Source organism: Rhea americana, unplaced genomic scaffold, assembly GCF_003343005.1.
Source record: "Rhea americana isolate MKP2758 unplaced genomic scaffold, rheAme1 scaffold_119, whole genome shotgun sequence".
Classification (NCBI taxonomy): Eukaryota; Metazoa; Chordata; class Aves; order Rheiformes; family Rheidae; genus Rhea; species Rhea americana.
In genome coordinates, this window is record NW_028185250.1 from 161,886 (window position 1) to 181,174 (window position 19,289).

The following is a 19,289-nucleotide window of genomic DNA, read 5'->3' on the forward strand; positions in this document are numbered from 1 at the left end:
AAAGGATATCTTTGCTGTCTAGAGATGTGGGCTCATAGGCCAGAATATGAGTCCTTTAAGACAGTCAGAGTCCATGCTTGAGGAAATCTTGAATCATAGCTGGAGCTGTCTGTACTAGAAATTCTTATGGCATCCCATGTCCGTACAACCATTCTGCCACCAGTATTAATGCCATAGTAACATCAGCATCTTGTCAAGAGAAGGTCCAAAGAAGCCTTTGTCCGTGCAAAGCATTTGCTGAGCCTGACTAGTCCATTTGCAATGAAACATGAGCAAATCCCAGCACAACAAAGGTGCTGCACAAATCAGTCCATGCATCTGGTGACTCCAGAGGTGTTTCCTTCTCTAAAGGCAGAAATTGTATTGGTGGCTGAAGATCAACGTGATTTGAATTCAAACTCAAGAAAGAAAAATTTTGCAAATTTTTAGCAAATTTAAGCCAGAAGCTAGAAAACAGCTAGAGGAAATGAAGTACCAAAAAAGGACAGGAAAACTATCACTCAGAAAGCTGCAAGCAGCAATGAACAAAGCAGCCTCATTCAGCAAATTCAGCTACCATAGAGACAAATGTGGATAGACACAAAAAGACAGCCTGGCAAGGAAAGCACCACTCTCTGTGCCACTCAGAACTACCTTATTTTCCYTGCTACTTGGGCTCCCTCTTATTCCTCTTGGTTCTTTGGTCCCAACTATGAGCTATCTCCAAACTGCCTACATTGGTGCAGACCCAATGGCTTATCAACTTGCATTGTTTCAATCTGCAGACATAGCATAAACCACCATACAACATCCAGAGATCAGCACATCCAACTGTTCAGCACCCTGGTGCCTGACTGAGGAGGATCCGGTGCAGCTGCTGCTTGCAGATCTGCTCCCACAATACAATACAATCTGCGAGGACTTCTCCACCCACTTCCTGCATCAGTACATAAGCAACACTGGACCTGGCTTGTGTCCCCAAGAGAGCTGCCTAATGGCACAGAGCTGAGAAAAGCCTCCCTCCCCAAGTAATAATGCAACAATGTTCTTGAAAGCATCAACACAGGCAGTCCCAGCCAACACTCCTTCTAGCTCTGTGCTTCCCATCTCTGATGGGCTGCTACAGATTGCAATCCATACGAAAAGAGAGTCCTTGGAAGCAGTACGTGAAAAATACGCTATGGAGMCTCTGGTGTGAATTCTGCTGGCTGAGTACAAGCTCCAACTTCTCCAGAAAGACATAAGCAACGTGAATCTTTTAAGTGGAACAACTATGAGCCTGCAGGTGTCGCARAGAAGCCTCTACATCCAGCAGCAGCCCAGAAAACTATCAAGTGGAGGATCTATTGCTCTCAATACATCAGCTGCTTGTTCTTCTTGGAGTACCCAGCCGTACGCAACTCCTTTGGGAAAGCCTGGATACCCCTGAGTGAAGTGCAAGCCACTCCAGTATGTTACCAATTGCTCAGAAAAATCCTAAAGTGGAGATTTTGGTCTGCAGCAGAGAAGCTTGAACAACACAGATACATTAGCTCAAAACACAAGGACTCTTCCTTTGTGGTGATGGAGAAGCACTGGCAACAGATCACAGCTTGTGCATTTTCCTGGAGGTGGTAAACAAGCAGGCACAGCATTTCTGCTTCTTTACAAGTAGTGCAGTAGGAGTTTGACAGAGGAGGGTGTAATTTAGTTTCCTCAGTTTGTCATAACAGGGATCCCAAGCATTTTTAACAATGCACCAGTTCTGGCAGGAGCAGCAACAGCACAGGCAAAAAGCCTGTCTGTTGCAACCTATTCAGATGTTGGACATTGGTTGGTTTCCCACAATATGGAGCACATTCCACACTCTGCAAGAACTGCATGAGGCTGTCCCTACTCAGATAAATCTACTCCACACTCCTGCCCAAAGAGCTCATCCATAGGATCTTTGGCCTTCAGGATAAAAGGCAAAACCACTTCAAGCACAGTTCCTCTGTGCTACAGCCATAACAAGATGGTTCAACTCTGCCCACAGGCTGAAGTACCACCCACTATGCAGCACAGAGCTCTGTGATGAGTGGGAATTGCCTGAGTGGGCCAAGACAGCATGTGCTTGTGCTACCAGTTCAGCATGTTGCTCCTTGCCAGAAGCAGCAGTCCTGAACTCATCAGCGACTACAAACCATACCTGACCAGACAGAGCTTGCAGTAATAGGGCCTCCTCCTCACAAACCTGGGAACTGAAAAATGTAAGTGGATCTGAAAACACTCCTTCCCAGCAGACTCCTGCCAAGTACAGACACAGCCCCCAGTTTTCATGTACGTAACTGTTTCCTCTGAAACAGGCCCATAATCTGGCAAAACCCCAGAGTCAGCAGTTACTCTAAGCTAGATTCTCCATTGATAAATCTGGGATTTACCAGTGTTACTCAGGACTTGCCTTTTCTGCTTTCTCCCACCCCTTCCTCTGGCTGGCCTAGAGGTACACAACACCAGTGATGTGCAGAGAAGCACTGCTAGGTAGCGACAGCCTGAGAGTATGCATCCACTGGCTTCAGCCAACAGTRCTTTAGGAAGCTAGCTTTCATATTCAGCAAAACCAGCTTAATTTAACACTGAAGAGAGAACAATGCAAACTGGAWGTGATGAGAGCTGGGACTGCCCTGGTGGTGACCGGAGAGGTGGCCTGGYAGGGGCTGAGGGCAGAGCAGAGATGTTAGTTGAGAAAAGATTAACTGGATGGCAGATTTATAGCAGTGGAGGTGGGGGAGGCAACCCCAGCCCAAGCTCCCATTGGCTTTGATGGACTCTTGTAGGCCAGGCCAATGAACGTTCAGAAGGCTCCAGTTTCCCCAGTCCCATTCCTCACTGTGAACAGTCAGGAACAGTACTTGGGCACCTGCACCAGCCTGTGTTCCCGCTGGCTTCACTAGAAGAACATGCTCTGAGTATACCACATATTTATCGCTATTTGACTTTCAGAGACTCTTAAATCAGCATAAATGATTTCAAGTCAACTTGACCCACCTTATGAGAGCAAGTAAGTTGTCAAGAAGTTTCAGGACCTGCTCAGTGCAAGGGTTACGGTAGATTGGACTGCCACTGGGCATGTACCCAACCAGAAATCCTCCAGCTTTAGCCTCCTCTGCAGCAACGGGCCAGCGAGCTCGTTTCACGACTCCCAGAATGGTATACACACAAAAGCTTATCTGCAACAAGAACAAGAGACATGGAGGGAGTGTTTCTTCACCAGAGCACAATCCAAATAAACAGGTTTTCGGAGAAACCTCTCATCCTTCTATCTCAGGGGGAATACTCTACGTTGAGCCTAACATGGTCATAGGGACAAACTGTGGCRTGTTTGTTGCCAATAAAATGCAGCAACCTATTATGATACATTCCATCATCTTTAGGGACGCTTGGCCATGGCAGAACAGTCTAGAAACGTACTATTAGACAAAGCATCAAGGCATAAGTCTAACGAGTATGCAAACAACTCATTTAGAGGGCAGGGTTGCCTTCTAAAAGGAAGGGTCCATGTCATTACTCCCTCATCTCCATTATGTGCTGAGATGGATATGAACATCTGCAGTCTCACAGCGGTCGAACTGCATTAGCATCAGAGCACAAGCAGAACTCTATTGACTTTATTTCAGTGTCTTCTACATATCTAAACACAGCAACCCAGTTACAGCCAGTCCACAAAGTGAAGGTATGTCACTAAGAGCTCAAACAACATGGATCTTGTAGGACGAATTGTAATTATATTGCATGYTGCAGTCTCAGCAGAATGTTTTCCATGCTGCCTGACTCAAGGAGCACGGTTCACACCATTGTATTTCCAAAAATCATGTTAACCAATTGATTCTCACAAACCTAATTCTGCCACACAAACAGAAGGGAACAGAGGGCCTCACTGCTGAATCATCTGGTTTGGCATGGCCTATATTCTCACTAAAGCTCAAAGAGACAAACGTTGACCTGTCATTCTGTAGTATGAAAAACCTCCTAATCTGCACCTTAAAAAAGTGAATGATCAAGAGAGATATTTTGTTTAGTCACAACACAAATGAAGGCTGTAAGCAGATGAATCATCTCACTCTAAGGATTAAGCTTCCCCTGGTAATGATACTCACTCTAGAACGGTTCAGGCCACTAGGATCTTCCAAGACTGGATCAGCAATTTTGTTATCTGCACCCACATAGGAGATGAAGGCTTCAGGATCTGAGAGGACCCTGGCAACAGAAAATGGTAGTGCTAAAGATTATTGTTTGTACCAGGGAACTTTGAGCAGAGCCTTACACTAGCAATAAACTTCTTTAACAAATACAGAACAGTCTAGAGACACTGGCTAGTGCTCCCCACTGTTCATGGGATTTTGAGGAAAAGAGCAGAGACCTGGGCACTCTCCAAACATCTCCAGCTCTCTTGGGCCATGATGACCCTTCCTTAAAGAGGTGGTACTTCTGGGGAAACTCTTGTGCGTGACCAGCTGTCCAGAGCTGCTGCCTAGAGCTGTGGGACACCTCYGCCTGCTTTTAGTAAGGACAGCTCAGCTTTCTGGCAATGAGCAAAGGCATCTTTCATTTCCCATTTTCCGTAAATGCTTTGGGCATGCTGGCAAGTCCCCCTCTACCAGCTCCAACAACTCTTAGATAGCAATTTTCAATAAGCAGCACTTAGACTCAAGTTGGCAACTTCTCAAGAGCAGGAGGGCTGTTATCACAAGCAACCAACAACTGCCCAGTGCATAGGTCACCAGGCACCCTACCACCAACCTGGCACTTATATTCCCTACTGAAGCATGTGCTACCTCTGCAATACGTCCAGCACAAACTTCAACAGTGACCCATACCTCTGCATCTCTGTGGAGAGCCATAAGCTGGCAACAGGAGCCATGAGCTCCTCCAGGAAAGCCTTCTGCCGCTCGTAGTCCTTGAACTGATTGCTGATGAGGACCAGGGCCTCCATAAGGGCACACTTCTCCATCTGTGTCAGAAGCAGCTCATTGGAGAGCAGCTGCTTCACATGGTTGTACAACATCTCAAAGTTTGGCTGGAAAAAATATCCAAGCAAGACAGTGTCATGTGTTTGGTGTGGAGGGGTGTTACTGGGGTGRACAGAGGTGAGGACTGAGGTTTACAGTACTGTGAAAAGCTAGCAGAGCATGCCTATGTTTCCCTTTCCTTACATACTCATCTCCTTCTGAGTCTCAAGTCACACTAAATGTCCAATATAACAGCCTCTTTTTTGTCCTACACTCCTCTACCATCATCCTGCATCCAGTTTACTTTAAGACTCCAGTACAATTGAAATAATCAGAGGAAATTTTTCTTATCTAGGCAGTCATATCTGCTACAGCAGGGTCACACCTCAAAATATTTCTAGTCCTTTTATTTGCTGGCAGAAAGTACCTTGCTCCTGTGTCTCCGAAGTGCCAGATTTGGGAGTCTCACCTCTCTTTACTCCCAACTAGTCTAATTAATGTTCATATGATTATCACCAACTCCATAGGAATGGCTGAGTTTCTTCCCTACCTACTCCAGTCACAATCATGTCTTCCTGTAACTTTGTACCAGGAATCATCTGCTTCAGCAAAGTAATCTGAAAATATTTTGGGGCAGTTCTGGGCCCTTGGCTCTTCTAGTGAGGATGTTTGGCTGGCCGTGGGGGAGGAGGAGTTCAGGAAGCAGTAGAATGGGACAAAGATAAAGCCACTAGTTCTTGGCAGTTGTTGCAAAATGCAGACTGGAACCTCTAAACAACCTTAATTAGCTGCTATCTTATTACAATCTGGAGATTAACCTGTAGCCACAAATTGATAGTCTCACAAAATTCCTTTGTTTAAACTAGCAATGTTTAAACTAGCTCCAGTGCTCCCACACTTCTAGAGCCATCCAAACACAAACATTGCTAGAGAAAGGAGTTCAGAGCTACTTGGTTCAGCAAAAATCAAACAAAAAATTAGCTGGTGGATTTTAAAACTAAATAATCAATGTTTGCATCTTCTAACCTCCTCAAGCTAATCTAGAAGACAAATACTCCCCTTTTGCTCCTTCATTCTTTTACATAAGAGAAGATAGTCTAGAGATCAGTCATTGCTAGTGTCTTCAGCTAAGGAATCAGTCGAGATCACCACAAATAACAAAACCAAAATGCAGCAAATGTACCCATAAAAATGTTTCAGTGCTGCCTGTCTCCTCCTCCCCTTCTCCTTTGGATTTAACTCATTTCAACTCTTCATGCAGGAAATTTTCCTTAATACCTACCAAGGTCTCTTACTGCTACCTCAAATATGAGACCCACCCAAAGCATGGGGGTGGGGGAATAAATCACTTTGCTGCCATTTGTAGGGCAGAAGTGGTTTTCTTGAAGGAAAATGGGCTGCAGCCAAGGAAACTGAAAATCTCACARAACCCAGCTGAAATTGAAGTAAGGCTCCTTAGGACAAAGTTGAATTTACATACCAAGACAAGCTGGGGGTAATCCCGACACATCTTTATAATTGAGGAGCATGCATGTCTTCTCACATTCTTCACTGCTCGAGTTCTAGGAGCCTGGACAGACATAACAAACTTCAATGCAACAAAACAAAAAGTTCAGACAAATGCAGGGTATCTTCAAGAGACAAATTCATTACATACAATTTTTTGCACTGTTGAGTGCAGATCAAAGAAACACTTCCATCCTCCTTCCCCTGCCCACAATCACATATAGCCAACACAAGAGTATTCAGACAAGCTGTGCTCTAGGAATAAGGACGCCGTGGCTCTGACTGACTATATCAAGACTCTAAGYGTTCCCAAAGCAGCTAGCAGTTTTACAGCTGTCCTTCACAGCCACATACACCAACCACTGAGGAGCATCAGTAGGTAAGAATGAATTTAACTTTCAGGAGGGCCAGCACAGAATGGTGTACCAAGTACACTGGCCTTAGACACGTGCCTGCGGCCTTCTAAGCTTGTCAGCCAAGCTTATTAGGCTATGCCAACAGAGAAGAGTCTTCTCCAGGAGGAGGACTATACATGAGAAGCTTACTACAGTGGAGTCTTCTGACTCCACCTGCTCTAAAACAGAATATAATTTGATCCAATTGCTACAGCATATTAAAAGAGAATAATCCAGACATACCTTACTTTCTTCTATAACTTCAAAGGTAACTGAAGAAAACAGCTGTGAGAAAAGGGAGGAAAAATCCAAAAATCTATGTCACTTGTTAATATCTAGCACTCACTRGTATTTTGAGCTCAAGGAACAGATCATAACATATTGGTGCAATTTCATTAAGCCAGTGAAGAACCCTTGACTACATTGAAAGATGAATCATCAGCACAAAGAGGCCTTGAAATAAAACGTGGTATTTATTGGCCAGAGTGTGCACTTAATGATATGATTTAGGGCTGGGAACCATAATGTTTGTGTTGACTGAGTCTTGTTCAAGGAGAAACAGTATTTCAATTTTCTGTTTTTAATGCAAGGAGTAGTCCTGGCTTCACAGGATGCTCAAGAGCATTAACAAATGATGTCTAGTACAAGGGTCTTACTCCACTCCAAGCCTACGTGATTTTAGCATGGTCTGCAGGTGCCTACCTTGGAAAGGACTTGTGGTAGGTATTCTGGTCGGTAAGTGACAAATGGGAAGAGAGCAGAGACATTTGTGAGCACACAGGACAAGATGAGAGGATCCTTTGTTTCAAAATTAAGGACAAGCTGCAGCAGATCTATGCCATCATTTACTGGGATTTCCTACAGGAGGCAGGGAAAACAGAAGAAGGAAAGAAAAAAGCAAGCAACACTCACTACTTCAGCCTRAGTGAAAAAGGAAGCAGCACTGCTGTTATTGCCCAGGCAGGCTTAAGATGCCAGTCTGAGGTCCCTAGTATTGTTCGCAGAGGCAACTTTCCTCTCTCTCATTTCATCTCCTGATTCTCCTTTTCACTCYGTCGAACAGATTTCATGCTTAATCAGCTAAATCAACCCTTATAATTATTTTACTGTAATCAGAATGATAAACTAAAATGCACAAGCAGTTTAATCCAATAAAACATCATTTTACAGGAGGCTAAGAAAAATATTGCTTTCCTTCTGATTTGCCTGCTGTTGAACAAACAGCAGAGAGAAAATGCATCTTATCTTCTGATCTCCTACTCCTTGAGCATGAGCTTCTCTCATTTCATTAAAAATGCAAAAGGGGGAAAAAAATCAAATCAGTGTACGATCAAAAAAATATAAACTCAGGAAACTTCCACTTCAGCTGTCCTCTTTTCCTCTAGCAAGGTACTATGTAAATGTATGCCACCTCAGTGCTCTCCTGCGACTTGTCATAGAGTAGCGTCCAGAACCAGGACATATCTGATGGAGAAAGCCAGCACGAGATTGGTCTCATCTAAAGCATCATAGCCCCTCAAGATAATCACTCACCAAACAATCTGGGTTTTTGCATGCAGGTAAATGCTTACTACAAGATTTTCAAAGACAACAGCTGAAAAACACCTGTGTCAATTCAAAACAAGCCAGGAAAGCAGGCAAGAGCATCTGGTACACATACGTCTTTATCCAGGGTTCGAAACATCTGGCTGATGACGCTCTCTGAGAAGAAGGTCATGGCATCCCACTGAACAAAGGAGGGAGAGAAGATGGAGCAGAGACCTTCGCCCGTCTTAGCTGTAAGGAAGAGAACACTGGAGCTCTCACCATGCTCTTCCCAACTCATTCAACACCAGCCCCATAAGCTCTCATAATGCAACATTTTAGCACTCAAGTATTTCTGCAACACTCTTCTCCCTGCAGATACCTTGCAGGGATGCACTGGAAGCAATTAAGGTACTCCAGTACGATTTGCCTTACTCAAGGGTCCTGAGCCACAAGTCTGATCTGCAAGATGCTATAGGGTGCAACACCAACAAATCACAGAAGCAAAAAGAAAAGGAGGGACCACAAGCCCTCCTCAGCGCTGCAGGCAAGACTGCACTCAATAGGACCTTGTAGGGCACCAAGTGGCCTTCAGGGGAGGAAAGCAAGGTGACTTGAGAGAAGGATTTGCCAGTCAGACTGAAATTCCTCCGAGAAAAAAAAATAATATGCTACAGTGATGACAAGGTCCAAATAATTGTAAAATTTTAATCAATGGGAAGTGATGCATCTGCTTTGCAAAGAGATTCTGGGGAGGGAAAGGAGGAGTTTCCTCACCAGCCCAAGGCTGTACAATAGCTATTATGGAAGTAGGCTATAAAAGGTTAATTTTGTGGGGGTTTGTATATATTTTTAACTTGCAAAGACCTCGAAAGCCTGAAAACCTAATGTAGAGTCCTGGTCCCCCATCAAAAAGTGTAGTTTAGGAAAAAGGCAAGGAAGTTGCTTCTTGGCTTGAAAAGGAAGCCAAATCTCACATGTACATATATTTCTCCCCCCGCTCAGGAAACTTACAGTTCATGGGTCCAGTATCAACAGGAGCTGTAAGCTGGTACTTCAGCCATTCCCCAGCCATTTGGAAGCCAGTTCGAGGGTCCAGACGACAAGCCATCCTCATCACCTCTCCCTGTTGGGCTCGAAAAGCTGCAGCGAAAATTGCACACATGCAACAGGCTGACACCACAAACGCTCCCTCCCCAAAACTCACCCTGCAGCTTTCCAAACCTGGGAACATTCTGGACTGTTGCTCTGGCAATAGCTGTGTAGTAAGCCCAGACATACAGATGGTAGACAAGGTGGAAATTTTTTTGAAGAGATATAAACGGATTTTAAAAGGATGAATTAACATAAATGCAATTAAAATGTAATAAGGTTTATTAAAAATCTACCCTAAACCTAGATTTACTACAACTGAGCCTCTATTTTTCATTTAAAAATTCTTCAAACTGTACATATTTTACAAAGCACCACAAAATGCCAAGATGCTAAATCAGCATTAGATAAGCATCACTTCCTTCCAGATTATTTAACTTAATCCAAGTCAATGGCAGGTTCTAGTCTGAAAAGCTAATGGTAACTTGGAAAAAAAAAAAAAAAAAAAAAAAAAAAGAAGTCTTGTTTTCATTTTCAAAGCTACGAACAAAAGTGGAGCACAAGAACAGGAATTCCATTTGTTTCAATATCTTTCAACACAGGACCACACAAAAGAATCAGCTCAACTGACTACAAATGAATTTGCATTGTTTAAAAAAAGATGCTTATCAAGTAAATTTGTTTCGTACATCAAACTAGTTTTATCTCCTTATGTATGTAACAACTTCAAGATCATTTAACTCCCTAAAACTAATTCTGGCTCTATGATTTCCAYCCAAGTAGATTTAATACCATATATAAAATCCAACAAATCTAATAAGCAATATAAAAATGTGACATATACTGTTCAACATATAATTCAATAAAGTATACAGTATATCCTCCCAAGCACCACGTAAGYACCAGACTGTACCAGCCAATAAGAACCACTCATTTTCAGGAAGTAAAACACAAAACAAAAATAAAATTATAAAAATTAAGGGCTCCCTGTTTGCTGATTTAAGATAATGACTAAGACCAGCTATTTTTATCAATCAACTCTAACTATTAGGACTGAAGAAGAAGCTTCTCAGCAGGCCCAAAACAATTTTCTTTCAGTAATGACACTATACATCTTGTGTAAGTAGCCTTCTTCTAGTCACTGAACAGGACTCCAGGCTAATGTAGTTTCCTCCTCCGGACGACCAAGAAACTCATTTTCTTTGACACTAGGCAGTGAGAGGTACTTGGCCACCTATCTGGCCAGCAGACAAAGTAATAGCAAAGAGATATCAAAAAACCACCAAAATGAAATGCCTGAGCTACCACAGGAAAATCTCAAAATCACTCAACTCCAAAACCTAGGCTGAAAGAGTCAAGATAGGATTGGCAGCTGCCAAGTCAATATGATAGGCTCCAAGTTCAGCCAGCAACTGAAMATAAGAGGAAAGGCACAGAAAACAACATCCACACTGGGGCAAGGGCAACTTACAGTTGAAGAAGGCATTGAAATCCTCATCGCTGTCAAAATCAAAGCGAGAGTATTCACAACTGGGGCTGTCTGTTTTAGAGGGGAAGCCCACCTGGAGACAGAGTGTACAAGGTCAGGAAGGAAGAGAAGCCACCCATCACAGCCAATACCAGCTTCAAGGAGATGAAAACTGAAGGCAAGGAGCAGACAGTGAAATACTGAGATTAGTGCTGTTGCTCAGCAGCCTGGAGATTGTTTCTCTTGCAACCACAATAAAAATTTAAGTTCCCCCACCACGATCTGCACGCCATGTTCATCTAGGCTCCTATTCATACTGACTTGGCCAAAGTTCCCACATACCTTCACTAGGTTGGTCATAGATGCACGAAGATACTTGGGAATCATAGCCAGYAACAAGGGGTCCCGAGACAGAACTTCATGCCGGAAGAGGGCTCCCCAGGTTATCTGGGTGGAAGAACGCAGAAACTGCGGGGAAGAGAGGGGAAAGACCGGGAACAGAGAAAGCTTTCAGTGCTGGGATCTCCACTGCTAACATTTAAGTGCTGCAGTCAGAAGACAATCGTAAATTACGCTGACTAGTCTGTTGAGGGCAAAGCAACCTGCAGGCTTACCCCAATCTTCCATAAAGCCAAAAATCTCTAAATAAATGCTTGGGCTTATTTCAAATATTGCAATTCCTACTCAGCATGTCTGTGTCAGCCACTGTTCCTAATAGGGCAGCGAAGCAGGAGAAACCACTCTGCATTACATATCTTCAGCTGAAATGGAGATTGCAAAGCCATACCCAGCTGTCAAGTATGTGGCACCTGGACTCCCGCAGTCTTCTGTAGGTTAACTTAACTGTGCATTCACACATTTACATACAGAGACACACACACGTTACATTAAAGACTTTCACTCCTTTATATACCTGGCTGGGATGGGTTGTGAAGGCTAAAAATGAGTCAAGGTATTTTCCAAAGTTGGTTGGTGTTTCCACATCAGAATCTGAGCCCTGTTAGGAAGACAAACAATTTCAGACAAAACAACTTCATGTCATGCCAGGTCACAAGAGGTAGGTCTCCGAGCAAAGCAGGTGTGCTATATCCAAGGCCACAGACTGTAAAGAAARGGATTAAAAATCACAGCAGAACAACAGTGAGTTGTTCTGAAACTGGCATAGCTTAAGCAGCAAGTTTTGCTGACCAGTCTGGAGGTGTCAGAGATAGCACCAGGCTCATTTGAAAGAAAAAGGTGAAATCTCAGATGCTTAAGCTCAGTTAAAGCCAACTGCATAACCATGACTGCTGCTGTACGTCACAATTGTGTTCCTAGTGGGTCAAGAGCACCCAGCACCAGCTAATGGGCAATTCTGAACTGCAGAATTCCATGTTTAAATACACTCACAGGATTTCACTCCCATTCCTCCAAGTGTCTCCTKTATCTAATATATTGACATCTCTTACTAATAATGTTTTAGGTGTGACAGGAAAACAAATTTCAGTACCCATGGTAAATTTGAGGTTCTGTGGCTCCTCTCTGCCTGCAGCCTGACCTGCTGCCCTCAAGACCCCCGTTATGAAGCTGTGCAGCTCAGAGCTGCCTCTCTGGAGTGAGTCCATGTCAGAAGACTCAGATATCCATTCCATTACTTCACTATAGACTAATAACAAATAAAGTCACTGTTGCTGGAAGTAACCACTCATCCTTTGTTTGCTGTCCGCTCTTGCTAGGATTTTTGTAGCACTCCTGCCCTCTCTCCCCACCTCAGACACCTCCAAGGGTTTTTTTCTTTCCATTCCCTGTGAGAACTAACTCTGCTCTACCACTTCTCATGGGCTGGCTGCCTCAGCCTCACTGCAAACAGCACCTCTCAACAAGCCTGCCTTCCTTACAATAGAAGCAATGTGCCGAAAGAGGGGGAAGATGGGAGGGCATTCAGCAGACAGTACAGCACCCGAATTATCAGCATGCATCTTCCTCTCAAAACTGACATAAAGAGCATTAGAAGGATGAACAGCAGGAAGACAAAGGTTTTTTGTTTTCTTAGGTGGATCGAAGAACAAGCACATATACTATTTTGAGTTAATTCAGTGTAGAAATTCAAAAGGCTTCCAACAGGAATAATTTTGTTGAGTAGCTTTCTTCTAGCAGTAAGAAACCTAAACCATTTTCAGTAATGCTTCAGCATTTCACAAAGGTAACAGGTGATTCTTGGTGACTGTAGAAGCCTGGAATCAAGGCATGTCTCCTCCTTTCTACATTCCTAAGACTTGGCAGGATACAGTTACCCCACCACCAAGTAGGCTCACTTCTGCCTCTTCCATATGCGAGGAGAGAACCTTAGGGCTCTAGAGCCAACCACACTCAAGTAAGAGTTGCCTCATTCCCAGCCCTGAAAACCAGCCTTGCCAGGACTGCTGCTAGAATTAGTAGAAACTTACTGCTAGAATTAGTAGAGACTTACCAGCAGTGCACACAACTGGCTGCCCAGCGCACACAAAACTTGGCAAAGTCTTTTCAAGAATACATAGTGCTTCTCCACCAGGCCTTCTCCATCTGCTGTCCTGCGAATGAGGAGAACAGAAATACAAGGTGGCAGTTACACATGCTGTGACAGGGACACCGCTACCTTGCGGATAAAAAGAGCACTGGAGCAATCTGATTCTATCACGATGACATTTCCTTTGCTACTAATGACACAAAACTTATTTGAAGTCTAAATCCTTTAGAATTGGCTCTGAGTCCCTCCTGATCAGTTTTAGGCCAAAAGAGAGAGTTGGGGAAACTGAGATATTCACACTGTTTTGTTTTCAATTACAGAATTTGACAAAACTGCAGTTTTTCAGGTTTTGCAAAATAGTGTTTTTGTTCTTTGCTAATCCAACTCCAGCTTGCTGCAGTTGAACAGCATGATCTTTTGCAAATTAGATCTGGAAAACCATTTGTATGCAGTTTTGTGTGAAAACCAAAATTACGGCAGCAGGATGGTACTCACTGGGCAGCGGAGAGAATGTAGTGCATGGCAACGTCTCCAAATAAGACCATCAGAGGCTTCCGATCCTCCAGTTTCCCCTATGCATAAAGCCAAACACCTCAGTTAGAATATGATTATTTCTTCCCATCTGCAAGTGAAGTTGGAAGTCCCCCAGCTGTTCTTCCATCTGGGGAAGGGGYTGCTTTCCACATGTGCATTACCAAAAAATATCTAAGGCATTCTTTTGATTTCAAGCAATTTTCCCCAGCAGCTCTACCAGAAGAGCTTCAAACTGAGAGTGATTCTTGCACATTAACCTTTTTTCACTGTAGACTGGCTGGTTACTTAAAGGCAGCTGATGAATGGTCAGCCTAGATGCTAAGACTATTGAGTCTTGGAGCGTTTAAGTCCTTGCAGTCTGTTTAAGTCCTTTTTTCGCTGCTCTGAAGCACAAAGCTGCTAGGTGATGCAGTTAAGTGACAACATTTCCCACCTCCCACTCACAGAAAGCACCAAGGACAAGGGAAAAAAATCAGTGGGGATCCTCAACTTTAAAGCTGTGAGGAGAGGCAGGCACAAARGCTGGAGAGGGTTCCAACAATTACTCTGCATACTGTACTGGTACGATGTGCGTTCTAAACATCATTAACATGAGCAGCCAAAAATGAGTAGAACTTTGTTTCCTTAAACAAATGGACAAAAACATCCTTCATTAATCTGAAGAAATATGCAGGAGAGGAGAAGAAAAGGAAAAAAAAAAAAGAGGAGAGGCAGGGGGGAGGGAAGTCAGGGGAGCCAAGGAGAAAGAACTCACTTTCCTGCTGACAGCAATCAGGAGACATTCAGCTGCTCCTATTTGGAGCTCAGGTTCATTTAGGAGCAGACACAACATCTCCAAGAGCTTGCAGTTGTCTGCTGTGATATGGCTCAGGGCCACCCAGTCTATGTAGCCAGCCAAGGTGTTGAGTGCTGCAATCCCCACACGACAATTTGCCTGGGCCTGCAAACAGGAAGGAGACAAAAGGTCAGAGCCAAAGAGAACATCAATTCCCACCTAAAGCTGTTCACTCCCCAGAGGAATAAAATCAAGAACTGCTCTGAGGGAGTGAGGTGGCAGCAAAACGGTCCACGTGCTCACACTAAGGAAGTCAGCCAGTCAAGAACTGGCCATTTCTCCACTTGTGCACTTCACAGTTCTCCAGAAGAGCTTATATTATGGGTGGACAAGCCAAGCTGTAAATGAGAACTGCAGGTAACAGACTCTGAAGTCTAACAGAAGACTGCTTCTAAACAATTTTACAAATGACTAATGTATTAAGTCTTACACGGCTACACTCACCTTTGGCTCCTGACCCAAATCAGCCTTCTGAAAAAGAAAACAAGAGATGGTAAGTGAAAAGCTACAGCACACACTCCCACCCAGCCACTGCTGGACAGGCTTATTCTCGAGAATGCAGCTGGAAGCAGCTTCATGGAACAGTTCCCTAGAGAAAGAGGCCGCAATAGTTTGTGGCTCAGGACATAACTACAGCCATCACAACCACCTCCACAACCCCCTGGCAGGTAAGAAAACCAAACTTTCAATTGCAAGCTCAGCCACAATTTCCTTCTCTTCCAAAAGATGACAGTCCAGTCAGCAGGCACCAGGGGAGAGATGGGGCACAAAAAGGAAAAGCATTTCAGTGCTTCCTGGAAGCTTCCAGGGAAGATGCTTTTGTCCTTCTAGAGCATCTTGCATCCAAGAGCCAGTCTCTAAAAGATGCGGGTGGCTTCTATCTTACGAGAGTGATGTGTAGAAAGGATAAGCGATTTGCCCGTGGTCAGAAAAGCAGCAGGTGAGAGCTGGGCAAGAGCTTACAGCCTGACTTCCAGTTCCAAACCCTTAACAGTAGTAACGTACTGCTTGTACCATCTTTTTGCCTAACTAATGCAAAGGCAGTTTAAGTGCCACAGACACTCCGGTTTGATTGTTTTTCATATTCAAAGACACCACAAGCATACCTTTCTGCTGCAAGGTTTTGGTTTGGAAATACTGTCCACCAACATACTCTGTGCGGTGATTTTAAGTCACTCTGTACCTGAACCATTTAACAACTGAGCCACTGCAGCATAACTGTGCTCTTACAAGAACTGCAGATTACAGTCTTGGGGAACTGTACATGGTCTCCATCAGTGTCGGCGTACAGACACATAACTGAACACCCAACCCTCAGAATTTACCCTGTGCACAAACATCCCAAAGATCTGCTAACCTGTGGAGTGGTGAGGGCTTCTTGTTCCTGGGGTGCTCCAACCTTGCCAATCAGAAAGATTCCACTGTTAGCAGAAGCAGCCACACTTCAGAGCCTCAAGCATTACAATTCAAACCTTACGTGGAAATGCATTTCAACTARACTACAAAACGCACCAGGGTTTCCCACCCACCACCACAAACTGCACACAGAACCACCTGCTCTACAGCAAGATTTGTTCAGTTTGTTAGTGCATCAGGAGAACGGATGGAAGTCAGGTAGGATAGGCTTTTTCATTGCCTTCTAGCTTCATGTTTAGCCTAACTCCAGATTGTAATTCACAAAGAACAAGAAGTACACATAAGCAGCTTATTTCTAGACTGGGCTGATGTATGCTTCACCTTCTCCAATCTAACTTCTTCTCATGAGAACAGCCTAGTGTACAGATCTGCCATCACCTTCTATCTTGACCAACTTGAATGCTTCTGACACCACATACAAACTCAGGAAAGAAGAGGCCTTTAAGTAAAAGGCAAGAACACTCCTCATCACATCTTAACAGAAAAGGACTTCCTGATCTGAGCTCTAGGAGAAAAGGACCAGACAGACCCAGACATAATGCTGAGACACCAAAAGCTTTTGCATTTTGGTGCACTGACATGAAGATTTAACTGCAGCAGAAGAGAGTGGATGCATGCCCAGAATGACACCTCTTTACCAGTGTTGTTACTTAAGCTAAACTAAATCTACTTGTTTCTTTCACAACCACACCTTTACTTTACTAAGCTGTACACCCTTAGTGTCAGCTAGATGAATGGTCCAGCAATGATGCACGCATTCACTCGAGATTTACACTAGCAAATCTGAACTATCAATGTCAATCCTGTCACCTTGTGCACTTGTATTTTTTGATCAGCACAGGCTTCCTAGGTCACAACAGCTCCCTTTCTTAAACCTACAGTCATAGATTTCAGACACTTTCTTGCACTTGCTTCACTGGTGATTCTCAAGCTCCTAATAGCCTATAGCACTGACTGAACCTAAGGAAATGAGACTCTTACCATGCGTCTGTATTTGTTGACATTCTGCTGCAAGGTAGTAAGTAGGAAGCTGAAGATCTTCTCCATGTTCTGGGTGAGGGTTTGCTGGATATCTCGTCGCCGTTGGGTAGGCAGTGTTTGAAAAGTCACCACATCCTCTGCCAAACGTAGGAGGATGAACATCACCAATTCTGTCTGTGTTTCCTGATGTTGCAAAATGAAATACACTCCATGAGTCCAGCTGAAATACTAAAACCTTTAGAGAGCAGCTGAGGGATGAAGAGAGAGTGAGCAAGCCTGCATAAAGATACAAGTCACAGCTTGCAGAAACAGACAAAAGGTSTCTCTCTGCTAAAACTGCCTCCTAGAATAACGGAATCTTACAGAGATATTTGAGCCTACCTTGCCCAACCATGAGTCAGGCCTTCTTCAGGATGGTAGCAGACTGAAACCTACACTATGAGCCAGTGGAAGAGAACAGACAGGTATGTTTCATACCCCTTGCTTGGAGAGGGTATCCAGCTCCTTTAGCATATCAGGCCAGTGCTGAGGCCATTCGCGCTTGATCATCTCCACCACGATGCGAGACAGAACATCTTTAATGTGACTTTCCTCTTCTAGAATACTTTGAGTTCCCTATAAGAGAAAGGGCGGATTTATACCAGCAGTAAATCCTATTACGTTTATCATTTTGATCTAGGAGGCAAAGTGGCTGAAAATATTCTAGACAGCATGAAAGGGAAGGGGGGAAAAATCACAAAACAAACAGCTCTTGATCTTAGCTACCTTGAATGGCACTGCCATCCTCCTAATATGGCCATAGTCAGTGAATTCTGGGCACCAAAAGGATTTTCCTGAAAGGGAGGTCACTTGGTCATGAAAACAATTGCATCTAGAGAGTAAAAATGACCAAGATAATGACTTTAGCATTCTTGCAAAGGGCAAGAGTGCTCACATTTACTTGAACATCCTTCTAAGAAAACCAAAAGTGGGTTATATGTCTCATAAAAGCCTCAGAACTTCCTGCCATTTGAGGTGGCAAGCTTACCCTGTACATGAACTGACTACAGCACACAGAAACATGGTGGAACAGTCAGGGACACACAGTAGGAAAGTAACGCAAACCAAAACCGAATTCAGGCCCTCTATGAAAATTAATTAGAGTGGTTTTTTTCTTTTCATTTTCACTCCCACTTTATATACTTTTAAGTGAAATAAGCATGCCTCAGAGAGCACCATGGGGGAGAAGGTACTTACGCTAGATATAAGGCCCATGACGTTATTCTTCAGATAAACCTTCTCCAGGCGAGGCATGTTGTTCCAGCGGAACCTGGCCAATAGAATAATAATTAAAAAAAAAAAAAATGCTTACAAAGATCTCTGACTTGATTCTCAATGAATTATCACTTCCTTACCTAAATTAAAGGGAACAACACTCTACAGCTCTATATTCTGCCAGTGCCTAATCTCTTAATGAAAACATTGAGTTAATATTAGTGCTGACAAATGGGTGTGCACCGCTGAGGTCAACACACATGAGAAGAGGCAGCAAAAGCACAAAGCATCAGGTCTGCGGTTGTCAGAGAGAGGGATCTCAGATCTCAACTAAYACAAGGATTCTTGGTTGGTGTGAGACTAATGATAGGGAACGCCGCAGAGACCTTCTGATAATCCCCTGCACCTGCTTGCATYTGGCAGTGCCAGTGTCTTAGAGCTCTGACTTAGCCTACCCAACCCACCTGAGGGTTGTTTTCTCAGTTTCTTGTTTTACAGAAGAGAAAATAAACAGAGGGCGCAGCAGTAACTAGCGCCTGCAGCAGAACAGGCTCCCCCGAACCAGGGGGCACCGGCCGGGCACGCAGCGGGGGCCGGTGGGGGCTGGGGGGCCGCCGCGGGCTGGGGGGCCGCCGCCCTCCCCCGGCGGCGGGGTGCGCGCAGCCGGGCGCGCTCCCTTACTTGACCACATGCTCCAGGATCTGCAGGCCGAAGTGCCGGACGATGGCCGTCTGCGTCTTCTCGGCCAGCTTCAGCCCGCAGGGCACGCAGATGGGGCACTTCTCCTTGAACTCCTCGCAGAACTGCGGCGGGAAGGGGCGGGCGGCCGCCCGGCAGGTAAAGCGTGAGGGGG

The 19,289-nt window shown here is 44.3% G+C and overlaps 1 protein-coding gene across 1 annotated transcript in view; it reads right to left on the bottom strand.

Moving 5' to 3' along the window:
- Nucleotides 1-19,281, bottom strand: part of XPO5 (exportin 5) — a gene marked incomplete at its 5' end in the record, with an annotated part of 29,964 nt that extends 10,683 nt beyond the window's left edge. The window contains 20 exons of the mRNA XM_085320739.1: nt 2,986-3,167; nt 4,095-4,194; nt 4,815-5,014; nt 6,427-6,534; nt 7,091-7,132; nt 7,550-7,705; nt 8,508-8,623; nt 9,386-9,514; nt 10,935-11,025; nt 11,274-11,399; nt 11,845-11,928; nt 13,381-13,480; nt 13,912-13,988; nt 14,705-14,890; nt 15,230-15,256; nt 16,143-16,184; nt 17,183-17,365; nt 17,660-17,797; nt 18,419-18,491; nt 19,118-19,281. Coding sequence (XP_085176865.1) covers nt 2,986-3,167; nt 4,095-4,194; nt 4,815-5,014; nt 6,427-6,534; nt 7,091-7,132; nt 7,550-7,705; nt 8,508-8,623; nt 9,386-9,514; nt 10,935-11,025; nt 11,274-11,399; nt 11,845-11,928; nt 13,381-13,480; nt 13,912-13,988; nt 14,705-14,890; nt 15,230-15,256; nt 16,143-16,184; nt 17,183-17,365; nt 17,660-17,797; nt 18,419-18,491; nt 19,118-19,281 — 2,324 coding nt within the window. The remainder of the gene's footprint in view (nt 1-2,985; nt 3,168-4,094; nt 4,195-4,814; nt 5,015-6,426; nt 6,535-7,090; nt 7,133-7,549; nt 7,706-8,507; nt 8,624-9,385; nt 9,515-10,934; nt 11,026-11,273; nt 11,400-11,844; nt 11,929-13,380; nt 13,481-13,911; nt 13,989-14,704; nt 14,891-15,229; nt 15,257-16,142; nt 16,185-17,182; nt 17,366-17,659; nt 17,798-18,418; nt 18,492-19,117) is intronic.
- Nucleotides 19,282-19,289: the final 8 nt, after the last annotated feature.